At 36.0% G+C, this 19,279-nt stretch overlaps 2 protein-coding genes and 1 long non-coding RNA gene across 3 annotated transcripts; 2 read left to right on the top strand and 1 right to left on the bottom strand.

Annotated features, from left to right (window-relative positions):
• Positions 1 to 4,550: 4,550 nt before the first annotated feature.
• On the top strand, positions 4,551 to 8,970 carry LOC146728982 (uncharacterized). The gene is made up of 2 exons (XM_085495729.1): positions 4,551 to 5,046; positions 5,441 to 8,970. Exons 1-2 carry the CDS (start codon positions 4,551 to 4,553, stop codon positions 8,968 to 8,970), a joined length of 4,026 nt encoding a protein of 1,341 aa, XP_085351855.1.
• Positions 8,971 to 10,422: 1,452 nt separating this feature from the next.
• Positions 10,423 to 12,816, bottom strand: LOC146728983 (uncharacterized). The gene is made up of 3 exons (XM_085495560.1): positions 12,773 to 12,816; positions 12,473 to 12,551; positions 10,423 to 11,655 (listed from the first exon to the last, which is right to left on the bottom strand). The coding sequence occupies exon 3, from the start codon at positions 11,548 to 11,550 to the stop codon at positions 11,035 to 11,037; it is 516 nt and encodes a 171-aa protein (XP_085351686.1). The 5' UTR covers positions 11,551 to 11,655; positions 12,473 to 12,551; positions 12,773 to 12,816; the 3' UTR covers positions 10,423 to 11,034.
• A 2,290-nt stretch (positions 12,817 to 15,106) lies between these two features.
• On the top strand, positions 15,107 to 17,421 carry LOC146728984 (uncharacterized). Its single transcript, XR_014928186.1, has 5 exons — positions 15,107 to 15,518; positions 15,883 to 16,100; positions 16,313 to 16,400; positions 16,862 to 16,974; positions 17,238 to 17,421. It is a non-coding gene; the product is annotated as an uncharacterized LOC146728984 (long non-coding RNA).
• Positions 17,422 to 19,279: the final 1,858 nt, after the last annotated feature.

Consider the following 19,279-nt stretch of genomic DNA (forward strand, 5'->3'; position numbering starts at 1 on the left):
GACATAATAGTTTGTGTCTTGGATGTGAGGATTTAGTACGTGAGCAAGAATGTAATTTGAGTGTCGTGTTTAGCCGGCCCGATGAAAATTTACATTTATTCCACAATAGGGGTATGGTTTGCCAATGTGCTGCCAGCCCTATGGGCCTATTATTCTTTTTAGCAAGAATGCACATGGTGTTAGGTTTTAATATAGAGTTACTCCTCCCCGGGATTTAACACCGTACTAACGTTTGTAGTCCTGCGTATATGGCGGTTTTAAGAGGTTTTGACAGTGTCGACAAACGTCTCCATAAAAATGAACATTTTCACATTCATGGACATGTACACAGAGCTAAACGATGTTGTGATACTATGATTACATTTATCGGCAACCAATCGGAAATAAGGGGTCAACCATTTGAAATCATGGGGTGGCTGGTAGTGTGTCTGGTACATTGTTTTCTTCTCGTTGTCTTATCAGTACATTTTTTCATTTTCTTCACTTTTGCTAAAAATTGTTTCTGCAACATCTTGCATGCATTTTCTTTTCGATACTTAGCTTGCAATTTTGTTTTCAACAAATCTTTCAGCAACCAGCACTGGCAATTTTATGATAATTTATTTTAAAAACGATGAATTTGACAATTTACTACAATTTGGCGTCAGATCCGTAGATTTTTTATTCATTCTTGTTAGTGAATTGGATTGTCGTAAATTGGTTGGCCTAGTCTAGTCTGTTCTAGATCACATGACGCAAGTGTGTAGCAGCATTGTTCAAACGCATCCCCATCACCCAGTATATACATCACTACAATGTTCCAGTTCAATGTCTAATTGCAAGCGTTCTTCCGTGGATTCCCTTATCAATGATGGCGGCCCGTCTAATCGCAAGCGTTCTTACGTGGATCCCCTTATCAATGATGGCGGCCCATGTACCTACTGATACTTCCTGATATTTTTTGGAATATATACAACTATTTCAGATCGCGAAACATGCTATCTAACTAGCGGAAACAGCTCAGCCATGTTAGAATGTATTGTGGGATTTTAAACAGTCAAGTTGTCCCATAATAACGTCACTTGGCAATAAATACGTTATATATTAAATGACGTACGTGTACCTAGACACCAACCTTAGCCCCTGTATCTGACAAATTGTCGACGCACCCATAATTAATATAATGCACAGATACAGCGATAACACAAGTCAAAAAAGCTTACGAAAGGCGAAGGCTACACAGTTACACATATAAACCGACGACAAAACACAAATAATACACGAGTTTTGGAGTTTTGCAGTGGATGACGCCTTGAACAGTACGTATGCAGCGGGTTAACCGAGAAAGCGATACCACCGTGTTAGATCAAGGCAACGAATATTGTACGGTGCCTCTAGAGCGGTGAAAGCGTTCTTTCAACAGACATGTACATGTACTATTCTCCCAATTTGTTGTCTACGTTTTATATACGACACGGTCCATATAACAACGACTTGCCATACTAATAAAGGGTGCTGGTCGTCGCACTGAGCATGTGAGACATTTTTGTTGATAAACATTGATTTTCCCCCAATCCAATATGCTAATGAAAATCACAAGTATGAGGTTGAACCTGGGCGCGACATGCACTAATTACCGCCGGTGACTCCTTCGATACCTGGTAACGTCTCAGTTTGTAATCTTTGACCTGTGCAACAGTCAATGTCGCCATCTTGTTTATACTTTATCTCGCGCATACGTGGCGCGACGACTATCGCACTTTAACCTACTCGTATATTGACACGCCCTTAATTCGGACCATACGTCTGTGTGTTTAGGAAAATTAAAGCAAATAAAATTCCGCGAGGCTGTTAAAGTTGGGCATAAAGCGCCAGTTGCAATGCGCTGCAAAAATTCAAAGCCAATGGCATGCCGTCATGGTTACTAAAACAGATTATAATCATGCACTTGACTTGCGCATGTTTCAGTGATCATGCGTAAATATTCAAATTATAATATCCTCGTACTCTCATTTTTATAAGTACGTTTTGATACAGAGTTTGTTCATCTCTGTTGAGAGTACTCTCATAACGTACTATATTTCACAAAGAAACAACTTTTATTGTGCATGTGTTTATTTCATTTTTCAGAGATGCTGCTCGTTAAATTTATAATTTGAACAGTCTCAAATATTAACCAACAGATTAAAGATTAACTTAACTCATAATATCCTTAGTACGATTTATCTATGATTATCTACGTGTGTTAATAATTTACGTTTATGTAACAGTACTATCAATATTGCACATTCTATATATCATTTATTATTAAACATCTGTCACCGTAATGCATTATAGCGTGCCATAATTTTGCGGTATTTTACAAGGCATTTTCATCTGACTATAATAGGAAATGCGAATTCCAAATAAGGAATGATTAATACGCGCGAAAGCGTCCTTTAACAATAAAAACAAACATGGCTGCCACCAGGGTTTGTGATTATTGGTCTAAAAACAACATTTGGGAGCAAATATCATGTACAATAAGTTAGTCTGAACACTTGTTATCCGATTTTGTGTTAACTTATGTCATTTAAAACATGTCTCCACAAAGATAAAAAATGGGAGCAGTAACAGTTTGTGTTAGGGGAGGATCATTTGATATCTTGGGGAGGGGGGGGGGCAGGAAGATTGAAATGAAGCCTACTTTGTGATAAGACATCAATTAATTATGTAAATACAATTACATACATATTATTTATGTGCTAAAGGTAAAGATAATAAAGGATGAACATGTACCTCCTATCAGCAAACTGCAACAAAAATTGTATATCATCATGTTGCATCTTCTTATTTCTTGTAAAGTAATCTACTTCTAGTGGCAAAAAAAAACTACACTGCTCTCTTTGTTGAAATGTTCGTTTACCTTTATAGTACCATAATTCTCTATAAAGATATTTAATAAATAAATAAATAAATAAATAAATAAATAAATAAATAAATAAATAAATAAATAAATAAATAAATAAATAAATAAATAAATAAATAAATAAATAAAGTACATTAAATTGTATTTATTTCTAGACTGAATTACATACAAATTGCTTAATATTTTGAGCGTGTAATATAACAACTATCTACTAACACATGATTAGTTTCATCCATGTCAGTCTGCATCATTTCTTCATTGTCAGTTTTTCTCCAAATTGCGATGACAAATAGATTGTGAGGGATTAAGCCACTCTATCAGCATCGCCTCAATATAATTTTCATTTTCACCAACATTAAGTGGCTCACAGTGAATGAAAATAACAGGAAAGCACATTAGTTTGTATGCAAACATTTCAGAAACAATACTATTGTACACTAGATTTGCACAAATTTAATAATAATATATTGGAAAAATCAAAGCAACAATTCCCAATTATAATCCAACCAATCAATGTCAAAAGGCAATATTTACAATTCCGAGAACACACAGGGGACACACAAACAAAACAAACAACACACTGTCAAATCGATGAGAGAGATACATGGACCTCAAGGGACAAGCCAAGAGGTGATGTCAGGTGTTTCGAAAGGAGTAAGCACATCCTGCTCCACATGTGGCACCCGCCATATATCTCTCTGAGTCACAGTCGTAAATTTTAGGTCATCCTCGTGCAAGACAATTGACATCCAGCGCTTCTATTACCATCTGTTTCATAGAAACATGATACTTGTCCATCAGCTGAAAATACTTACCATAGATCAGCCTTTCTCTTATAATTCCTTGACTTAATAGTTTAAAACAGAGAAGACGATGTCGTTGTAGAAAATCAGAATACATACTACATGCTCTGCCATAACGGATAAGCTGAGATATGTGTGCTGTACACTAGTTTCTCGATTTCGTTATAGCGCCCTCAGTTCTTTCGTTTTAGCTAGGGTCAGAGGTCATACTACTTAGGAAAGTTTCAGACGACAAGCAGATTTCAACACATTTTGTCAACCTGTCGAAACGCATTGTAGACTCAGCGATGTAAGTTTATTTTTAATCTCGATGTTTATTTGATGTTTCAACCTTCCCCAGGACTAGTTATTTTCGAATTTATATCGAATTTACTGTCGTTTTCAATTTATTTCAATTGTTTACATTTACGCTGTACAATATATGCAGGTCGCCATGATTTATTGACAGTGTACCTTTTACACTTTTGTTTTGTAGTTTTACCGCTTGTTGATTAAACCATACCTATTCTAACGCACTTGAGGGTGGTTATTTCGAGAAGTGGTTGACACAGTACGGGTATAGATGCAGCATAGACCCCGGAACAGTGAAAATCATCTGAAAATATCCAGATACAGGTTGGTAGCTAGGAAATTAGAATCTCAAACAACAACCTCCACTTGAATGTGAATACTATTCAACCAACATGGCACATTATGAAGTAGACCATGAGTTACCTAAAAGCACTGAATATTATGATCTTGAATCCAATGTGACAGAAAACGATGATAAGGGTGTTGACACACGAAAAGAGCGTCCTCAAAGGCAGAGAACCATGACTGCTAAAGCCCTCATCAATGCAATAACTGGTGCATAGAAACAGATGACAACAATCTGGTCAAAGATAAAAACGACATTGTCCAGTGCACAATTAACATTAGTCCCAGTTGACAAAAGTGAAATCAGAAAACTCACTGAACAATATGATACTGCGTTCAGAGAAGTGATGAGACTGTACTCTCTTGACAAATCAGATGAGACAAAAGATGATGCATCATACATGGAGTCAAAATTCCTCAGAAACAAACAGATCATTGATTCAGAGCTGGAAGAAAATATAATCAGACAGAGTGCTTGGACTCCAACTATCAAACCTGAACCCAAAGGCTCACTGTCGGTCTCTGGTTCTTATACATCCAGAACATCATCGAAACTTAGCACTGCTAGAGCACATGCCCTTGCTGAAGCCGCTGCAGCAGCAGAGGAAGTTGAATTTGAAAAAACCATAGCAAAACAGGAAGCAGCGCAGGCTGTACAAGAAGCTGACTTTAAAGCTAACATAAAAATACTGGAAGCTAAAAAAAATGGCAATTGCAAAGGCAACTGCACACGCCTTGGAGAAAGCAATGGAGGACGAAACTGCACAACAGTTATTCACCTCACCTTTACAGTCCTCAAATGATCATGTCTTACATTTTAGTATCCAAAATATTAATTCAGATGCACCACTGATTCCACCAGACAAGGTACATTGGAGACGCCGACGACACAACCAAGTTTCCCACAACAAGTTCCGTTCACATCAGACAGTCCTAATAATTATGTACCACTGACCAGTGAATACGTTAGAATCTTGGCTCGTCAGCATCTGCCAGTGCAGGAGCCTGAGGTTTATGGAGGAGATCCCATCATGTTCTTGCCCTGGAAAAGAGCATTCGAATCAATGGTACAAACTGCATGCATTCCAACATCTGAGAAACTGACATTTCTTAGCCGATACACCCAAGACCTTGGTTGATAGGTACCGCCACAGATATGTAAGCAACGTTGAAACTGCATATCAAGAAGCCTGGAAAGAATTACAAGAGAGATTTGGTAACCCAGCTGTGATTACAGGTGTTATCATCAGAAAACTGAACTCTTTCCCTAAATTAAGAGGGGAGGACAACAAACGTCTACTAGAATTTTCTGATCTGTGTGCTGATACAGTAGCACACATGGGAGAACTCACCCACCTTAGTACACTGAATGCTCCACATGGATTAAATCCTATCATAGAGAAACTGCCAGCATTCATACTCAACAAATGGAGAGAGCAAGTATCATCACACAAACAAAGACATGGCATATTTCCATCTTTTAGCTTCTTTGCAGAGTTCATCAAGGCTGTCGCTAGAACACAAAATGATCCAGATGTTCCTAAATCCTACGTTACTATCACCACATCAGACAAGGTGAGGTCCAGTCAACGGTCAAGAACTGTAGCACATGTCAATGTCACAACAACTTCTAGTGACACAAAACAGTGTGCATACCATGATACCTCAGGTCACCATATAACTGAATGCAAAGCTTTCATCAAGCTACCAATAACAGAAAGAATGGAACTTTGTAGAAAGAAAGGTTTGTGTTTCAAATGTACACAAAAGCATCTAGCAAGGAACTGCAACACTCAGGTGAAATGTACATGTCAAAGCACTAAACACATAACTTGCCTCCACCATACATATGGAGAGTCCAAGAAACAACAGCCAACACAGTTGGTGGAAAATTATGAAACACAGGAGGCAACAATTAAGTGTACAAAACTTGGTAAATGCCCAGCAGGACGCTCCTGTGGGAAAATAGTTCTCGTTAAGGTATACAAACAAGGTGAACCAGCAAACGCCATAGCAACATATGCAGTCCTCGATGACCAATTTAATGCCTGTATGGGGACCACCAAACTTTTCGATGCACTGAAAATACAGGGTCCTGAACACGAGTATGAACTCTCAACATGTAGTAGCAAAGGAGAACTCAGAACAGGAAGGCGTGGTAACCACATCATTATTGAGTCTATAGATGGCAAGAAAGCATTCCCTTTGCCGGTTCTGCTTGAAAATGATGACATACCCAATGACAAGAATGAGATACCCATTTCAGAAATATGTAAATCATTCAGACACTTAGAACCCATAGCAGATAAACTCCCAACAGTATGGGAAGACATTGACATACACCTTCTGATAGGTAGAAACTGTCCAGAACCCTTGAAAGTTAGAGAAACCAGAAATGGACCAGTCAATTCACCCTGGGCTCAACGCACTGACCTTGGGTGGACTGTTTCAGGTGAACTCTGTCTAGAAACAGTAAGAGGTGTATTTAGAGCTTCTATACACCGCACTACCATGACCACATGCTACAATGATATATGCAAAACTCAACCGATGACAGAACCTCTCGGGTGTAATAACCACATACACATCAGAGACCCAGCAGTACCGCAACCCATCAAAGTATGTACAAACATATTTGAAGAAACGCCGGAGGATGAGACAAAGGCATTCTCCTTAGAAGACAAACAGTTCCTGAGCATCATGAAGCAGAACATTCATGTGAATCAAAATGGCAACTTAGAATTCCCTCTTCCCTTCAGACAATACCCACCAGATTTACTGAAAAATAACCGTCAGTCAGCACGCAATCAATTTGACAATTTGTTAAATCAGTTCGGTCGCAAGCCAGAGATGAGGAAACAATACTTAGAATTCATCGGGAAAACTACCAATCGTCATCATGCTAGTCCAGTACTGACAGCTGAGCTTGACTCCAACAACGTATGGTATCTACCACACTTTGCGGTATATCACCCAAAAAACACACAGATACGAGTTGTATTTGACTCTAGCGCAAAACATAATGGAGTATCCCTCAATGATGCACTATTGCAGGGACCTGACCAAATGAACAGTCCCCTCGGGGTCCTGATGAGATTTCGACATGAGCCCGTAGTCGTAATGGGAGACATAGAACAAATGTTTCACAGCTTCCATGTTAATAGAGAACATAGAGACTATCTACGTTTCTTCTGGTTCGAAGACAGTGACACAGAGAAACCAGTAATCGAGTATCGCATGAATGTACATTTATTTGGCAATGTGTCCTCACCCGCCATTGCCACATTCGATTTGAGAATGATTGCAGAGGAAAACCAAGCTACATCTGGAGCAGATGTTAAAGAATTCATAGATTATGACTTCTACGTCGATGCTGGACTGACCTCTCAACCAGATACCGCAACTGCAGTTAGCCTAATTGAGAGAACTAGAGATATGCTAGCGACCAATAATATCAACTTCCATAAAATAGTCTCAAACAAAATGGAAGTCATGACAGCTCTTCCAAGCGACATACATGCTAAAGATCTCCAGTGTCTCGATTTCAGCCAAGATATGTTACCTACACAAAGATCACTAGGCATACAGTGGTCATTGCAAGCAGACACCTTCACATTCAAAGTCAGCGTACAAGAAAAACCTTTCTCACGGTGGGGAGTACTAGCAACAGTGAATTCAATATATGATCCAATGGGAATATTGTCTCCGGTGACGATAGAGGGAAAGCACATTTTACGCAGATTGCTCGCAGACAGAGAACACAAGTCAAAACGTGCTGGATGGGATGACCCACTTCCCGAAGAGTATCATCACTATTGGACTCGTTGGTGCAACAGTCTCTCACACGTCAAGAACATTCACATACAACATTGTTACTGTCCAACTGCCTTTGGACAGACCAAGAAAAGAGAGTGTCATATCTTTTCCAATGCTAGTGATAAAGCAATAGGCGCAGTCGCATACTTACGACTGATTAATCACAATGATGAATTGAGCATATCATTCCTTCTTGGCAAAGCAAAGGTAAACCCAACACATGCCGTGTCAGTACCTCGTCTAGAACTTTGTGCTGCAGTATTAGCCACTCAACTAGCACAGAAGATAACATCAGAGATTAGACACACTATCGATAGTGTCACCTTTCATATAGACAGTACAATTGTCCTTGGTTATCTAAATAACCAGTCTAGGCGCTTCCATGTGTATGTAGCAAACCGCGTACAGAGAATACAGAACTTTTCGTCACCAGGTCAATGGCATCATGTGCCTACAGATCAGAATCCTGCAGATATTGCAACTCGATCAGTTCATGCAAGTAAACTCAACTCTACAATCTGGCTACGAGGACCGCACTTCCTTTGGCAAGCAGATTACAGAATTCAGCCTTTGAGCAGTAGTGAAAGTAAAGTTAGTGAGAATGACCCTGAAGTGCGTAAACATACACGTATATTAGCTACAAACATAAAACAGCACAAAGATGAAACACCACACAAAACCAACCACCTTGGATCAGAGAGATTCCAACGATTCTCAAATTGGGCTGCTTTCAAAGGTGCAGTGGCACAGATTATAACTAGAATACTACATTGTAAGAACAAAGACATTATACGACTCAAGATAGATACATTACACTACGTGAAATAGCGAAAATATTGTTAAGTACAGACATTTATTAAAGCCTGTATTTTTGGTAAATACAGGTAGATACAGGATTATACACATGAAAACAGGAAACGGAAATACATTTCCTGTATTCATACCTTTATTCACCTGTAATTGCACTCTTGTAAATACATGGTGATTACATTGTGAATACAGGTAAATACTTACTATAAATACATGGTTTATTTCTGATGTATTTACCATTTATTTCTACGGTGTGTATTTACTTGTATTAGCCAAATACAAGTAAATACATATGCATCTAATTATATACTGATACATACTGGCACATAATTCTACTGGTGAGGGGATTTGATTTGATTTGACGGACTGGTGGGTTTACACAGGGGGGGGTGCAGATACATCGTCAACATATGGAATTGATCTTAACGGGGCTATCTGTTTCTGTACATGCTGAGAAATTTGAAGACATGTTTTGAACTATACTGAAAAACTATAAGTACACATCTCACCTCGGGTATTTATATGTTGTTACCGGTATGACCCCTTGGGTATACCAAGAAATAACAATTTCCTTATTCAAAACGACACAACACCCCCAATTCAAACTCGCCCATGCTGTGCATTATTGCTTGATAAAAAAGTACAAATTTGACAGGTTGTTATTTACTCCTGGGCAATTAGTTTCGCTATATATGTAGTCCAAACCTTGTTTTGCTTTCCTGCATGTTTTGCCATACTTGATTGGGAATTGGACATTAAATCATTTATGGTAACTATAATTGTGCAAGACTAGTATGTATACTGACAGCCATGTTTAGGGGATGTAACATTGCTTTGTTATTAGACTGGCACAGTCTGGGCGAATAATTTATTTTTTAATTTAAAATTAAGAAAAAAAAAATAGCGAAATGGAGGTGTTACTGCAAAATCCCCTTTAACCGCGAAATTTTGCAAAATTATTTTTTCCAATTTTTTTTTTTATTATTATCATTTAAATGAAAAAAAGTCATCACAGCTGGGCCAGTCTACTTTGTCATGAATGCTTCTAACAAACATTGCATTGTAAGATACTTTCATGAATGGAATGGGGGGGGGGGGCATTGTGCAGCAGAAAACATTTTAATTTCAAGTTAAAATGAACCAAATCAAGTTTTTTGGCACAAACTCAATGGTTGGTAGAATCTTTTGTGTTGAAGTTCAAGATGCATATTGACCAGTGCTGTATACGTGTACAATGCAAACACTTAAAATCAACACAAATTCACAAAATTTTCATTTAAAAAAATTATTTTGAAACACAGAATGCATCATATTTAAAAAGTTACATCTCTGGTAAAGGTGGACCTCAAACATTTCGCCAAATATTAATAAAAATACAGACTGGCAGGTTTACCATAGCAATAAAGCACATGCAGTACCTTATTCAATCAAATGGGAAGTGTATATCAAAAAATAACACCTGAAACATGGTACTCTGTTTTGCAAAACAAAATGATTTATTAAAAACATTTTAAAGCACATGAACAGAAAAAAATTTGCATATTAGAAGCGTATTACCAATATAAGCATATGTAAATAATTTCAGTGAGACTGCTGGCATGGGTGATTATAGTCCAAGGTAAACTTTTAAAAATCACATTCTGAGTAAACAAGTATGATTATGTAGAGCAGACCAGCATATAAAATAATAAAATAATAAACAATTATATACAAAATCTGAAAAATGTATTCGCTCTCTCACAACTGTTATCAAAGAAAATCCAAGATACTGAAATAGTATGCCCTATAATGCATTTTATGACGCCACATACAGTAACTTTTCTTTTGTGACACAAAACATCTGCAATTTTTACACATTTTATTACTGAAATACAGGGGCCATCAGATGGTACAGTAACCAGTCCACATTCAATGTAAGACACAAGTGAAATTTACTTTTAAAATATTCTTCATTGAAAAAGTCTTTCCACGCTTTCCCGTCATAGATGTCATTCAAAATGTTTTTTCCTGGTTGTCTTGCTCTCCACTTGTTGCATGCAGTTGTAAATCCAGGTCTTCTAACAAACATTTCCAGGGATGTAACTAGACTTCTATAACAATAAACTTTCTTGGGATACAAGTACTGTACTTTCGACCATTTTGTCCTTTTACCTTTTTGAGTAACACTTCATCACATTGCTTTTGACGTGACCGATGTTGATGTTGTGGAAAGGCAACATGCTGGTACTTTAATGAAACTTTCTTTCCGTTAAACTTGGTTTTAAAACAATCCTCAAATAAATAAACACTATGGCATTTAGCACATACCACATATTGCTTGAATGCGTCTCTGTCAAGTCCCAGAAATTTCCTAATAGTGAACAATGTGCCTGGTAAAATTTTTACAAACTTTGTCAGCGCATCAATGTTAAAGATCGTAGCTATTGTCAGTAGCAGATGTTTGATGAATGCCACAAGGCACTGAATACCTCTATCAGAAATAACATAGGTTTGTTGCCATGAAAGAATAAACAATAATATTGCAGTCATCAAATGAGAATGATCCGTTTGTGTTGTATCAGCATGTTGATTGTCAGGCACATCATTGTTGAACTGCATGGCTTCCTTGATGTCAGCCTCATCTACCCAGACCTCTTGTACATTTTCTTTATTGATTGATGGCCCAATTCCTGATGACTGACATCTATCATAATTAATTGATCTCTATAAAATAAAATTACACTGTTAATGAGCATTGGGGAGAAGTATACACTTTTCAACAAGCTGTGATCATGTCAACAAATCTATTGGTTAAGTGGACAAGCGTTTACAATGCACAGTCCCTGTGCTCTTCTGTTCTGTATTTAATGACCTGAGACGCTTTCTTACTTTTTTATTGTGTACTTTTTCAACATTGGGTATAAAATGACACCTAACCAATGGAGGATTAGTAGTTGGCACACTTTCATTTTTCAAAAAAAAAAACAAAAAACATAGCTTGGTATGATTGTCCATGTCATAGGAAAAATTGAGAAGAAAATAGACAATAAAAAAAAAAAGAAAAAATTCAAATTGTGTCCCTTATCAATAAATTATATTGATCTAATAATGATCAAAATCTTTGATTTCATAAATAAAGTTTAACTGATTGAACTTGCGTTTTTAAAAGTATGACTGTGTGCCATTTATTTCACCCACCTAGGCAGTGTGCCATTTTATTTGCAGTTGTAAACAGCTCTCAGACTGGTAAAGTTCTGTCATTGTGTTTTGGGGAGCATTTGGGTTACTCAATCATGGAAAATGTTGACATGAATGGCTTTGAATATAAATACCATGATTAAACATGATAATTATGAATAGTAATTGTATACATATATCACAATTTTGTTGTGAGAAAAACTGATGTAACGGTTTGCAAATGTCACAGTAGAAAAGCTTACATGACTGAACAGTGACAATCACTTAAATACTAAACAAAGGCCAGGAAACCATCTACCCTGTGCTGCAAGATGTAGCCACACCTCAATAATCATAGACTTACTTCATTGCTATCTTTCTTTTCTTCAGAGCTAGAATATACATTAAATTCACTGTGATCTTCTTCAACATCAGTGATTAAACTGGAAATGATGCCATAAAATATAAATGAGTACAATAACTATAAGGATTATTTTATTTGATGAAACATTGATCAATACATGTCTTTCACTTGCCCCATTTCACATAAATTTTAGTATCATATGACATCCATATTGGAGGCCAGACTGAATTTCTTCCATACATTCAACATGTAACAACTTTTCAGACTGTAAAACAATTTTGTCATACACCAAATACTTACAGCAGCGCAGTGTCAAAGAGTGCAAAAATACAATGCCATAGACACAAAAGATAGTTTGAGTGCCTTTAGCATGGCAGACTTCCTGTTTAACCATACAGGCCTAATGACCTCCATACTGAAATTCTATACTGTAGAGCCTTTATTTGGGACTGAATTTTTATCATTAAGTTAAATCATCTCACCATTGTTCCTAACATTGTTCATCTGATTTCTGTAATGACTGGTTATGGGCATCTTTTGGTAAAATTTGGACAGCAACAGCATCACTGCCATCAGGCACATGAACTGGATGTACTTCAACTTCATGTAAAGCTGCAACTAAATAAAATACTAAACTTATTGCAAAAAACTAAGAATTATGAGTTGAATAAAAGAAACATTCAATTAATTTATACTAAATTTTGTGATTTAACTTTATCATGATAATCCTGTTTACATATTATTAAAATAAATTATTTTTATTTGTAATTCTGTTTTAATGTGTTCAATGGGACAACAGTGTATAGCATTAGATTACTTCAAAATAATATGGAATACAATGACTTATTTTCTTTTTATATTTGACTAAGAACAAAAAAATAGATCTGTTTCTGGTCGTCAGTTCAAAAGGCCGCTCTCGAAAGTTTTTTTTTTTTTTTAATTTGAAAAAAAGAAAAAAAAAAGTGAAGTATGCTTGTCGTTGATGGCACAGTATCTTGTTCACGCATGTGCAGATTGAATTTCTTGATTTCTCTCTATAGTGTCTGTGTTAGCGTATGACAAGTCAGTTTCATCCAGTTTTGTTTCTAAAACTCAATTTAAAAAAAAAAGGGAAAAAAAAACGTATCACCGCATTGATTTTTAAGAAACTTCGGACCAGAAACAGATCTATTTTTTTTTGGGCCTAATAATTTTTAAAAAATTATTACCACAAACAGATTTTATGTCTTTTTTTTTACATTATAAGGTATGAAGACCCTTCATTTTGTTCACATCAATATTTTAGCTGAAATTCTAATGTCAGTACACATCCAGCTTTAAAGTGGTATTCTAATCCTTGTTTTTATCGATATCGCATTTACAGCCCAGAAATGTGTCCCATTTGTCAAAAAACACTGCATGTTAATGACAAAACTTTCGCCACCTTGTGACACTCAAAACATGCCCATAGAACATGTTTGATTTCATTTTAAATATATATGCACAATCTAGATTTTCAAAATAAATTCAGACAACAAAAAGTGCTCATGAGCCACAATATTATATTTTTATTACCCCCATGTCACCAGCAAAGATTTGTGAAACAAAGACAAATCTTCGCTATAAGAACCATTGGTAAAAAGTTCTAAAACACTATCAGTGCTATTTTATACCCTAGTTTTTCTTTTGAAACTGTATGGTTAACCCACCTTTTCTGCACAGAAATAAATATACACTGACTCAGTGAACAAAATACTGAGATTTGGACAAATTTTAGGTTGTATTAGTGTTGAGCAGCCTTTAAACTTAAAATCAAGCAAATTTATTAGCAACATTTTTTTTATTTGTAAGTTTTGTGTATCTTGAAGATGACAGTGCTATATGATCATATCCCACTTTGTGTTTTTCTATAAGACATTGTTATTATCAGCCACATGGACATTGTTGGTGTGGTATTGACCCCCCCCCCTCCCACAAAGAAAAAAAATTATTGTAAAGCAATACAATGCCAATTGCCTACTAACACCGTCTGCTAAGAACTTTATAATTTCTGTCTGTGTAGATATTTGAATCTTGCATATCATACTGGTGTTCCTGATGGAAAACATAACAGTGCAAAAGCATGCTTACCTGTTTCGACTTCAATCTTTTTTCCATCATCATCAGCCCAGTAACCGTAAGGTTCGAAATAAGTACGCTTGTGGTTGTAAAACGAGGACTTTCCCATCCATCTAAAACAGTGGCCGCATTCATATAAGCATTGTTTTGACAGTAGTTCTGACATGCTAATTTCGACGTGCTTCAGCAATACTAACTAAATTATAATAATGCTTGAAACTTTGCAGACAACGGAAAAGTGATTCAAATACAGTATGGTATATTTTATGGGACAATAATCGTGAAACAAGAATAACTGTTGTCATTGTCAAGTGTGACAAGACACATTGTTGACCTCACTGGCATAGAAAGGTCCTCTAGACCGGCCTGTATTCTTACTTAAGTAGAGGTAAACTTGATGTCTTCAGCTTTTATTGAAACAAATTCACATCAAGGATTGAAAATTAATTTTTATATGCGATATTTGCATATTGTGGATTTACAAACACTTAAAAAAAGAAAGAATTAGGCACACGTTTTAATGATACAGCTAGGTAGTCACAACAGCGCCGCCATACGACAACCTTTCGTGTACACAAACTAGTGAAGGGTCAGTCTATGTTTGTCATTGCATCCGTGCTGACGTGAACAGTCTTCTTCAACTTTACACCCGAAGTTCAACATCCTAACATGAATTCAAGAAGACGTCTAAATGCTAATGAAGCATTCAACAACATTATGGAAGAAAACGCTTCATCAAGTTTTGCCGAATCTGATTTCAATAGTAGTACTCCGTTTTACCCGGCTAGTTGAGTTCATCATGGTTCAGCCACAGCAGCCTCATGCTCAACATCCACTCTATACCTAGATGCACAGACAACCCAGCCACCAAGATGGTCAACGCCAAGACAGCCACTTCAACAACAGAATTCAAATACTGTGGGGTATGCACAAGATAGTCAGACTGCAGGTAATTGTTCAGTTTTATATGTAAGTTAATTTCGATCAATCGCATTTGCACCTTTCTAGTTATTTGTGGCGCCGATCCTGGATCTAAGATTAAATATATAACGTTTAATTTTTCCTACAGTGTTGGTGTATTTATCTGATATATTTGCTATGTTAGTAGCCTTTCCTATATTTCGTTTATGTATGGGCATAGACACTCAAAGCATTGTTTTGTCAGCATATCCTGTGTACCATATGTTGTGGATCCTGATTAAAAGTCAAGTACACAATAGTTTCAAACAATAGGCTTCTTCACAGGATGTACTCTCTCTTTTGTTTAGAACTTGAACACACATTAACAAATTTGCATATATGCTTCTTTACAGACTTTCAATTTATATATGAGAATTTTAATTCTCTCCAGGAAACTTGCAGCAACATGTCATCACAGCAAGAAGATTTGAAAGACTGCATATTGTCTAGATTAAAAAATCTGAAAAAAACTTGAAGATTCTATACTACAACAAAGGCAGCATCGGCAACAACAATGTCAGACACAGTCAACAAAAAAAAACAAAAAATTAGAACACCATCAGAGCTTTCGGTAAGTGTTGCTTAAACATTTACACATGCTACAAATCAATCTGATGCTTTATTGAATTATTTTGCAAATATGTGTAGTTTAATGACTCAACAGGTTCATGTGTATCATATTATGTTCGTCCATGTACTTTATAATAGATTATTAAAGGGTCTATGGTTTGTCATCGTTAGGTAATTTTATCTTTTTTATCAGCATTAGTTTTTTGTTAATAGTTGGAATGCTGAACACAACAGACAGATAAGAGAAAAGATTATGGACCAATTAAGTTTGACGACAAATATTCAGAAAATGAGTATCAATGTAAGTAAAAATGTAATTATCAGTTACTGCTTTGCTTATTGTTGACAATTATACCTGTAACTCAAGAAGTGAACCATATGGTTATTGCTTTGTGGTTTTCATTGATGTTCCAATAGTTGATTCCTATCGGGAACACTTTATTCATATTAATTATTCGTTATTGATTCGTTTAATCTTCTCTTTGAGTCACAGTACTGTTGTATTTCTTTGAAATTACATGTATCCCTATGGCAAACTAACACAACCTTGACTGTTTCATGCAAATCCTGTCTTCTATTGTGATACCCAACCACAATTTCATGTGTTTCAATGTGCTATCAAAGAGACATGACTTGTTTAAATTTTTGATGAATTTTAATGAGTTATGAAGTAACTTGAATATATTACTATTGAAGAATACTATTCAACTCATTCTATATTAGTTGCATTGTAGTACTGTTGCTTTATCAATATCTTTCTAGTTGCTGTACGAAGAGCTTATGAAAATAAGAGAATACATGCTAGAGAAGGACAAAACCCAGCATTAAAAAACAAAAATAAGATGGCGAAGCGTCTAAACACACTACGCTGGCAGGTATGTTGTGATAAATTATAAATATATTGTTAGAATATTGAATAAATTTGTGTACTCCAACACTCAATAATTTATCACATTAATTTATTGTGATTTAACTATTTCACCATAATCAGCAGTTATATATTTGTTTTCATGTAATAATAACATTTTGCTGATTATCGGTAATACAATTACAATTGTATTTTTGTTGACTACTTGACACTTTACTATAAGTTGTAATTGTTACATTAGTATTTATGTCATCGAATGTTTTCTTACAGACAATGCAGAGACGCATGAGTCTTAGAGAATGAAGAGGAGAGAGCCATGTGGAAAGAAGTGGACCCTGAATTGATGTCTGGTGAAGAGGACCAGGAGGATGGCTCTCTCCTCAAATCAACAAGATGGAGAGCTGCTCCAAAAAATGAGCTCATCTCTTCACTAGATCGTCGTCTTCATGACAAAGGCATTATGAAAAGATTGGTTAAAAAAAGACTCCGCTCAACAGTGTTTACAGAAAGGCAAAAACCAGCAAAAAAATATCCAACCAGCTGCATGTGTTGATAATTTTTTTTTTGAGGGATGGGGTTTCCTCATGTGTTTAATTTTGATAGTGTTTCTTTTTAACTATATGTGGGGGAGTGTTTTCATTTTTTTTACATTTGAGACACTGACATGTTACCATTTACAAGTTTTAATGGATGTTTCGCATTTATTTATTATTTTCATTGGGGGGGGGGGCATTATTTTATAGTATTTACATTCGAGAGACGTGTTATGCCATCATTTACAAGTTTAAAGGATTTTTCACATTTAATTTTTACATGGGGAATGGGATCGAGTTTTTTTTATTTCTTATTGTATTTACATGTGTGGGAGGATTGTATGTTATTATTTACAAGTTTTAAGAAATTCTTTCACATTTATTGTTTTTTTTGAGGGGGGATTCACACACATTCAATTTTGATAGAGGGGTGGTGTCTTATTTATTAACATTTATGGAGTATTTTTTGCAAAGGTTTCAAACATTTATGTGTTTACACGTTTTCATTGTTTTGTGATGAGTACTAATAAATCATAATGTATTTTCTATATTAAGGAAAATATAGATTTGTGTGTGTGTGCTGAATGTATGCATCTATGTATGCGACTGCTGGCCACTGTTCCCATGAGTTACAAGGAATAACCCCACTATCATTGCTGCAGCTAATAATTTTAAATGACTGTATCTGGATTCTGTTTTCTTCATAAAGTTCTCTAAAGAAGATAACAATGTCCTCACCATTCTTACTTCAGAATGCATGCGCCAATCATGTGGGCATATGAATACCTTTCACAGAATTCTTTGTGTAAAAACTAAACTGAGGGTTCAGCACCTCTGTGGAATACGCCCATGGTTCAAATATCTTTTCCCAGAAACCATGAATGAAGTAGCCCTCTATGAAAGTGATACAGCAGCTACCATTACTACATCAACCAATATTTTATATAAATGCTTCCCTGTATTAATTTCACGAAAATACAGATCTTAAATTTGGTTGTATTTATACAAATCAATGTGAATGCATTCCATGTACTTGTGATTCCACGAAAATACAGGGTTTGAATTAAGCTGGTTTCGTATAAATGCATGAAAATACAGATCTCGAATTGGGTTGTATTTATACAAATCAATGTGAATGCATTCCATGTATTAAGCTGATCAAGTATGAATCCAGGAAGATAAGTCCCTGTATTAATCTGTATCTATACACTAAATTAATACATGAATAATAGACTTCCTGTATCAACATTTATTCACAGAAAATACAACACTGATGCAGGTAAATACAGGAATGCATTTACTGTGAATGCAGGTCCATAAAGGAAGTGTATTATCCCTGTATTAAATGAGTGCAAATACACGTGAAGACAGCCTGTATTCACACTGTATTTACATGAATAAAATGTTACATTTCCCTGTATTCTCATTGATTTTCTGATAATACAGGCTAATCTACTGATGAATACAATCTGTATTTTCGCAATTTCACGTAGTGTTAGCATGTGCAGAAATAACTATACTGCATGCTGTCCAGCAAGAAACCTTTTCAGAGGAATTGAAGATACTGTCAACCAGACAGTCAGACAATGGTAATGGTAAACTGCCAAGAAAAAGTCCCCTTTACCGGTTAGACCATTCTTGGATGAGAAATGACTCATACGTGTTGGTGGAAGACTACGTCATGCAGACATTCAACTTTCTGGCCGCCATCCGATTGTACTTCCAAAGAAGAACCATATTTCTAAGCTGATCATCGAACATATACACAAAGAGGTACAG

Source organism: Saccoglossus kowalevskii, chromosome 22 (assembly GCF_978046115.1).
Source record: "Saccoglossus kowalevskii chromosome 22, keSacKowa6.1, whole genome shotgun sequence".
In the NCBI taxonomy this organism is placed as follows: Eukaryota; Metazoa; Hemichordata; class Enteropneusta; family Harrimaniidae; genus Saccoglossus; species Saccoglossus kowalevskii.